The 7,771-nt window shown below is 35.6% G+C and overlaps 2 protein-coding genes across 2 annotated transcripts; one reads left to right on the top strand and one right to left on the bottom strand.

Moving 5' to 3' along the window:
- The first annotated feature begins 1,313 nt into the window (after positions 1 to 1,313).
- LOC113754025 (cytochrome P450 714C2-like) lies at positions 1,314 to 5,540 on the top strand. Its single transcript, XM_027298341.1, has 5 exons — positions 1,314 to 1,805; positions 2,544 to 2,770; positions 3,243 to 3,484; positions 3,700 to 4,069; positions 4,863 to 5,540. The coding sequence occupies exons 1-5, from the start codon at positions 1,508 to 1,510 to the stop codon at positions 5,286 to 5,288; spliced, it is 1,563 nt and encodes a 520-aa protein (XP_027154142.1). The 5' UTR covers positions 1,314 to 1,507; the 3' UTR covers positions 5,289 to 5,540.
- Positions 5,541 to 5,614: 74 nt separating this feature from the next.
- Positions 5,615 to 7,228, bottom strand: LOC113754035 (cytochrome c oxidase-assembly factor COX23, mitochondrial). Its single transcript, XM_027298353.1, has 3 exons — positions 6,890 to 7,228; positions 6,566 to 6,642; positions 5,615 to 5,838 (listed from the first exon to the last, which is right to left on the bottom strand). The coding sequence occupies exons 1-3, from the start codon at positions 7,017 to 7,019 to the stop codon at positions 5,791 to 5,793; spliced, it is 255 nt and encodes an 84-aa protein (XP_027154154.1). The 5' UTR covers positions 7,020 to 7,228; the 3' UTR covers positions 5,615 to 5,790.
- Positions 7,229 to 7,771: the final 543 nt, after the last annotated feature.

Here is a 7,771-nt window from a genome sequence, read left to right as displayed (position 1 = left end):
TTAGTAGTCTTGCAAGGATCTTCCAGCTCAAACCCTTCAATGGGCGGTTTCTCTTGGGTTTGGACGGCATGAACCAAGGTTTGAAGCAACTCCTTGAATCTCTTAGCTCGTGCTCGTGTCACTGGGCTTTGGGGCACCTTCACAGGGTCTACTTGAGCACCATGGGTCTCGTGCTCAACCGCATCAATACGTAAAGAAAAATACATGTGGATCAGAAAAGCCCCTTTTTCCTTTCAATGCTAAAGTCATGTGTATTATTAAGATTTGCAATAATTTAAATTTTGAAATGATGAGAATATAGCCCACAATCAAGACTTTGATTGAAATCAACTCATTATATTTTATGAATTAAAATAAATAGAAAAGCTACGAATGAGGAATTGGCATTACATTTTATGAATTAAAATAAATAAAAAATCTACGAAAAAGGAATTGAGAATTTGGAAGTCAAGGAAAGCTTTTAACTGAAAAATTCTTCTACAATTTATACAGATATAGTTATAGATTGCTGTTTTGCCTACAGCTATTTTCTCCTCAATAAAACAAACCCGCCTGCCCAAATAAAAAGAAAAATAAGAGAAAAAGGTAAGAATACAAAAAAAGAAAAATTTAGAATTCCATTTTTTTAGGGTAAATCATTTATATATTGACAGTGTATATACTAGCGAGTTTAAATGTATGCTACATATACAAATTTAATGTTCAAATTCAAATTTAGGTGATGTGGTATTTATCTAACCCCAATAATATATACACTGACACTGTAGAAAGGATTAATCTTTTTTTTCTAATCCTGCATTGCTTCTTTGGTAGTAAATTAGTAATACTCTCTCCATCTCACTTTGATAGTTTTGATTTTGTTCTCACATAGTTTGAGAAAAATTAGTTAACATTGTTGGAAAAGTAAATTTAACTTATTGTTTTTCTAAAATACCCTTACATTAACATTAGGGATATCACTAATCACTTATTTACATTAATTACAACAATAATAATGACGGTATATTGCACCATTGAAGACATATATCAAAGTAATTATTGGTGGAAAAATTGACTGTATTAAATAAGATAAGCTATATTTAATGGTAATAAATTATATTAAATAAGGGTATTTTAGATAAATAAAAAGTTAACTATATTTTTCGGAAAATGAATTACAATTTGAACGTATCAAAAAAGGAAAATAAGATTATTAAAGTGGAACCACGAATTACTTGTTTTAGCATAAGAATTTCCACCGTAGATAGACTTCGTAGTATATAGATACATGCACTTGGCAATTGTAAAGACCCCTTGCGTATTTATACTTTGTCTTGATCCTTTCAAGAATCAAGGGTGCCTAATGCCCAAAGATTCGCTATAAAAAACCTATGCACTTCCTACCAGACCGTTAAAGTTTCCAAAAGGAATCCAATCCCAAGAAGCACAAACTGTCAAGGGGGAAGGGGGTAACAAAAAGGGAGAGGGTAACCAAAGGGGAAGTGAAAGATCAGAAAAGAGCAAGGAGATGGAAGAAGAGCAATCTCTCACAATAAAGGTCATTTCATCAATGGTGTTTGCAGCAGCTTCGGTTCTGCTGGGACAACTCTACCATGCCTTGGTGCTCAAGCCCAAAAGAATCCGATCAAAGCTGAGAAGACAAGGGATAAAAGGGCCTTCACCAGTTTTTTTCTACGGAAACATCCCTGAAATGAAAAGTATTCACCTTCAAACCCGTTCCATGGCTGCGACAAACAGTGATGAACTGTCTCATGCTTGGCCTGCCGCTGTATTCCCACATCTTCAGCAGTGGCGAAATGAATACGGTACTTCATGTAAATTTTTAGCTTTATTTCTACTGCATTTATGTTCTTCTTGTATTAAATTTTCTGAAAAGAAGTCAGGTTTGAGCATTGAAAATATTGTTTATCGGTTCATGTTTCTGCCATTGTTGCAGAAGCAGAACACTACAAAGTTTTGAGTCAACCTTCTTCTTTTCTATTCATTTCTTTTGTCTTGCTTTGTCACATGCGGGCACTGGACAGCTAAGGGCAATTTCCTTTTCAACTCGTGTGAAGACAAACATGTTTAAAAGCAAGAAATGCTATTATAATCCATTTTGATTAAAGGATTGATAACGCATAATGCTGCTCTGTCGTGTATTAGAGAATTATTTTGTGTTTTACTCTCTAAAGGAATCGCGACTTACCAATGTACAAGGATGGGTTGGTTCCAACATTTTAATATTTACACTTATTTGGAGATAGTTAATATCTCTTGTGGACAATAATAGGCTGTTTGGTGATCATCTTCGTCTCAAAGGTTTTGCCATCAGCGGTGCAGAATTGATGTTTTCCATATTCCCAAAGTTCTTCAGGAAGGATGGCAACTTGATATATTCTGGATTGTTTCCCAAAAATAAAAATAAAAAAAGAAGGAAAGAAAGAGAAAGAAATAAGTATTTGGACCGGGGATGCAGTCTGAAAGCATCACCACAAGACACAATCAAAAAATTCAACTTTTCGTTTCTTTGCTTTGAGACAAAATTTGTGCTACTGTTGCAGGACCAATATTCTTGTATTCTACTGGAAGCATTCAAACACTTTGCATCATGGACCCAGAAATGGCGAAGGAAGTAAGCCTTGGGAACTCCTCAAATTTGGGGAAACCCTCTTATATATCTAGAGATTATAGCCCTCTGTTTGGTCAAGGCATTTTTTCATCAAACGGCCCTTACTGGACTTTCCAAAGGAAGATAATTGCTTCTGAATTCTACCTCGACAAGGTCAAGGTAAATGGTTACTCTTTTCTGCAATATGTAGTTTCCACTTTCCACCACACATTTAATCTGTTTGCCGTTAAAACAATGTTCGACATAGAAAAATATCTCATAAAGCATGAAAGGACAAAGAAATCGAAAAGCAGAAGCACTATTCAATTGGCAAGTCTCATACATGGAGTCATTGAATTCTACAATTTTTCATGGCTATCATTCTTGTTAACCCTGTTGTGTCCAAATCTTAGGCTGGATCTTGTAGTCCGCAATGATAATTCGAACGAGTAAATACTATTTAGAAAAAAAAAAAAAAAATCTGAATCTGGCAAATCCAAGTCGTTTGATTTTAAGTTTCCAACCACTTGTGAGCCCACCTTTGAACTTCATCAGCGGATATAGCTGAAAATATTGTCAATTGTTTGCCTGACGTTTTACCATACTGAGAATTACATCAAATGTTTCATCATTAGCATAATTTTACCTGAAGGACATGGTAAGCCTCATGGTTGATACCACCTCCACAATCTTACAATCATGGGAGACCAAGACTAAAGATCAAAGGGGAGATGTTGAAATTAGAGTTGATGAGGATTTGACAACCCTATCAGCAGACATAATCTCAAGAGCTTGCTTCGGGAGCAGCTACTCCCAGGGGGAAAAGATATTCTTAAAGCTTCACACTCTTCAAAAGATCATGTCAAAGGTGCTTATTGGAGTCCCAGGGTTAAGGTTAGTGCAACTCATTAAAAAAAGAAACGATAACATTTCTTTTGACACCCTTCAAAGATCAAGCAACAGTTTCATCTATTTCATGATCACTTATGTAACCTGCTTCATGTAGAATCTTTAATGTTTAGAGCCAACTTGCAATCTGGTACTTCTTGTAGGTCATCTTTGAACAATCTATGTCCAAAATATTGATGATGACAGAATAAACATGACAGGTATGTTCCCAGCAAACATAACCGAGATATGTGGCGATTAAAGGAAGAGATAGATTCCATGATATTAGAAGTGGTAAAAACGAGAACTGAAACTGCGCACGATAAAGACCTTCTACAACTGATACTTGATGCCGCTAAGAGCGAAGGAGAGAAGAGCCACTTTACCAGTGATTTTGCCGCCAATAAGTTCATAATTGATAACTGCAAGAGTATTTACTTTGCGGGGCATGAGACCACGGCCACCTCAGCATCCTGGTGTTTGATGTTATTGGCTGCACATCCAGACTGGCAAGCTCGTGTTCGTGGAGAAGTGCTTGAAGTTTGCGGACACAATCCTCCGGATGCAGATAAGTTTCGAAGCATGAAAATGGTATGTGATGGTCAAAAAAATCTCCTTAAGTTTCTGACCTTAGTAACTAGATAAAAGCATCTGTGACATTTCCATCAGAATATACTCATAAAATAACTCACAAAAAGAAAAATGGGTTAGGCATGCTAAAATAAGTGAATTAATCTCAAATATAAGGACGCATCTCTTAATACTTTATTTCAGCTTTTCTATCAAATAAATGATTGTTCTTTCCAATAATCACATATTTTAGTGTTGGAAAGAACTGTTTAAAGGATCAGAAAGTTGTTTATTATCTCAAAAGATTTGACACATTGAAGTGTTGCGCAAAAGCAACTCACGGGAAGCTTTATAAAATCCATTTTTTCATCTTAGATTTGTTTGAATACAAACACAGTGATAAAACACAAACAAGAATGAAACAACAAATTTTCGTTTAAGAAATGTTTAAAAATCATAGAATGAAACTAATCAATATCCAAACAGGACATAGTTCATTTCCTTCATCAAGAGTAGTTTTCTTTTAACAAAGTCAATAATCAATAGAATTGAAGTAATCAAGGATTCGAAAAGGACATATAGACAACTTCCCAAATGGTAAAGAACTGAGATTAGGCTCAATATGCAACCAATCTATATGCTTGGTACAGGGAAAAATAAGTTAAAATATGATATTCATTCTACTACTGAATTTGCTTCAGCAAGACTTGCATCTCAAAGACAACAACCATTAATCATTTTTCAGACATTATTTCATGGACAATTGGTGCATTTTAGCACCTACTTGACTTTACCAATTTTTTCATTTTGGCAGCTCAACATGGTAATTCAGGAGGCACTACGTCTTTACCCACCATCGGCTTTTTTGGTAAGAGAAGCCTTGCAAGACAAAAATTTGAAAGGCATACGAATTCCGAAAGGCTGCAACATTCAGATTCCTATAGCATTTTTACACCAACAACCTGAACTATGGGGAAGAGATGCACGTAGGTTCAAACCAGAAAGGTTTGCAGATGGAACAACAAGAGCCTGTAAAGTTCCACAAGCTTATATGCCATTTGGAGCTGGGTCTCGCATTTGTGCAGGTCAGCACTTTGCAATGGCAGAATTGAAGGTGATCTTATCCCTTGTTCTCTCAAGGTTCAGTTTCTCCTTGTCACCAACATATTGCCACTCCCCTGCCTTTCAACTAGTCATAAAGCCTCAGCATGGGGTTAAGCTTCATGTTAGAAGACTGTAAAGAACATTTCAAAGTGCAGTGTTATCCTAGAGAAGTGGAGTGTTATTATGCTGTGATGTAGTTATGCAGCTATTGTTCCTCTTCAGAAGTTTGGAAATCTCTGCTCCTGACTTGAAGAATATTATGGAACACGAGCTGAAAAGGCTTTATCTCTTCCCAGAACAAAGACGAACCAAATTTAACCCATGGAGCTTAAATCTTCCAGCGTTGACATTATTCTTATATAATGTATTGTAAAGCAGGTTTTATTTACCTGTTTCATATTCCCTGATAAGGCAGAAAAGAATCTTCTAAGAACCAAATGGAGCTTAGATCACATAGAGAACTTTTGATGCAAAAACAGATTTATAAGATTTTTATTAATTTTTACATGTCCAATAAAGCCTACAATTGGCAACCGTACACTCTGATCAAAATACGTGCCACAAGAAATATCAGAAGGCTTCAGAAGTACATTATATCTGTTACTCAGAAGAAGAAGTGAATGTCAGGAAACGCAAATTCAAGAGAAGAAAGATCTACTCCTATTTCGCTCCAGCCGAGCTTCCCTCTGTAGAAAGTATGAGCCAAAAAAGAATGTCATGAAGCTATCAGGAAGAATTGACTGAATATATCCAGAAACTTAACTCAGTAGAAATGATACAACGAATACACAACGTATCCCAGTAATCTATTCCCTTTCACAGCTGCAAACTTGTATAAGCAGATGAATAGACTTGGTGGAACTTGAACTAAATCCTTGAAGTTAAACATCAGATAGTGCAAGCTAATTAATGACCACTTGGATAAATGCTAGTTACTCACACAACCCAAAGATCAGAGTAAAAAGAATCAACCGATTGAACTCCAGAAAATAACAAGTTTGAGACACACAATCAAGCCACAAAGGAGAATAGATTATTGACTCATACCACATTTTAGCAAATCACATCAAAAGCAAGTTGGCCCCCCAGTCTAAGGACATTTAAGAATCTGCTGTGACCAACATAAAATATGATACCAATAGAAAGAAGCCCACAAAACAAAATTACACACAACATGATAGTACATCACATATATTACATAAGCATGGAAGACAGTTTATTTTTCCCCACTTCCAACGTCATTTATAACTAGTATACTCTACCAAATAAATTCACAAAGATAAATATTTTACAAGAAAAAAGAATCACAAAAAAAATTTCAATCATCTTTAAGTAATTCATAATTTTTTTTTCCGGTGGGGGTGGTCCGTGGGATGGGTTCAGGAAGAGGTGGTTTGGGTGAAATTTGCATACCTCCTTCTTCTTGCATTCCTTGTAAACATCAAAATGTTGCTGACATTTACTTTTATCTGCATTAAATTCTTCTAAGCCTGCAAATTTTGAAAAATATTTTACAGTCATAAGGATCATTAAAAGTTAAACAAATCATGCTGCAAATTATTTCATTTCTGAATAAATTTGGTAACAATATTCTACAAGGAGTGGTAAATTTTCCAATCAAAAGAAAGTAAATAATAAGAATATTGAAAACCTAAATTAAAAAAAAAACTGAAAATTAAGAGAAAGAAAATAATAATCAAATGGTGGATTTATTAGTAGAAAGCAGTGGAGTATTACACTTGAGAGAAGCAGTATATTGAGGGTAGCATTGAGAATCAGAGATTTTGGCTGCGCTTGGGTATGGAGGTGACTGTATCTGTGACTGAGCTCTTGAGCTTGAAGGAGAAGGCGGCGAAGACGACGACATCGTTTCTTAGATTTCGGCGATTTTTGCCGCTGTTGTTCTGTTGCTATCACCGGAACACTTGGACGGCGCCCGACGGGGGAAAACAATCAAAGATGGCTACATAACATAAGGCAGCTTGGGCTAAGGCTATTTTCGGGTTGGGCGCCTGGAGTGCTATACCTGGAGTCTGAATGAAACGTGCACACTGTTACACTGCAGATATGCCCGCCCCGCCCAGTTGGCCTATAATAGATTGGAGTATTTGGTGGATTCCAAATAGGCTTGACCTGGGCTTGGCTTGGCTTTGCTTTGCTTGATTGTGAGGGGCACCCTAAAAAGAAGAAAATGGTAATTGGAATCTCCATAATTGCTAATCACAAGTGTGCATGATAATACCCAATGGCTAGAAGTAGGGTTATAAATGAATCGATTTGAGTTTGATTTAATATTATCGAGCTCGAACTTGAAATGTAAAGCTCGAATTTGAACTCAATCTTAAATTTAAGTTGAGTTGAATTCGAGGTCGAGCTTAAAAAAGACAATAATAATTATTTTATTTTTTTTAAAAAGAAGAAAGTAGTAGTAAGTAATTTTCTGAACAAATAGTGATAAAATATTAAGAATATATATGTAATTTTACTATTAAAACAAAAAATAACATATATATTAAGAATTGAATGTCTTTGAACTTAAGTTCGACCTTGAATTTGACTTGGCTAGTTGGAACTCGAGTTGAACTTTGACTTCGATCGCAAGTGATTTGACTCATATGT

Source organism: Coffea eugenioides, chromosome 2 (genome assembly GCF_003713205.1).
Source record: "Coffea eugenioides isolate CCC68of chromosome 2, Ceug_1.0, whole genome shotgun sequence".
NCBI lineage: Eukaryota > Viridiplantae > Streptophyta > Magnoliopsida > Gentianales > Rubiaceae > Coffea > Coffea eugenioides.
The sequence above is the reverse complement of the archived record's forward strand: the minus strand, read 5'-3'. Positions and strand labels throughout refer to the sequence as shown.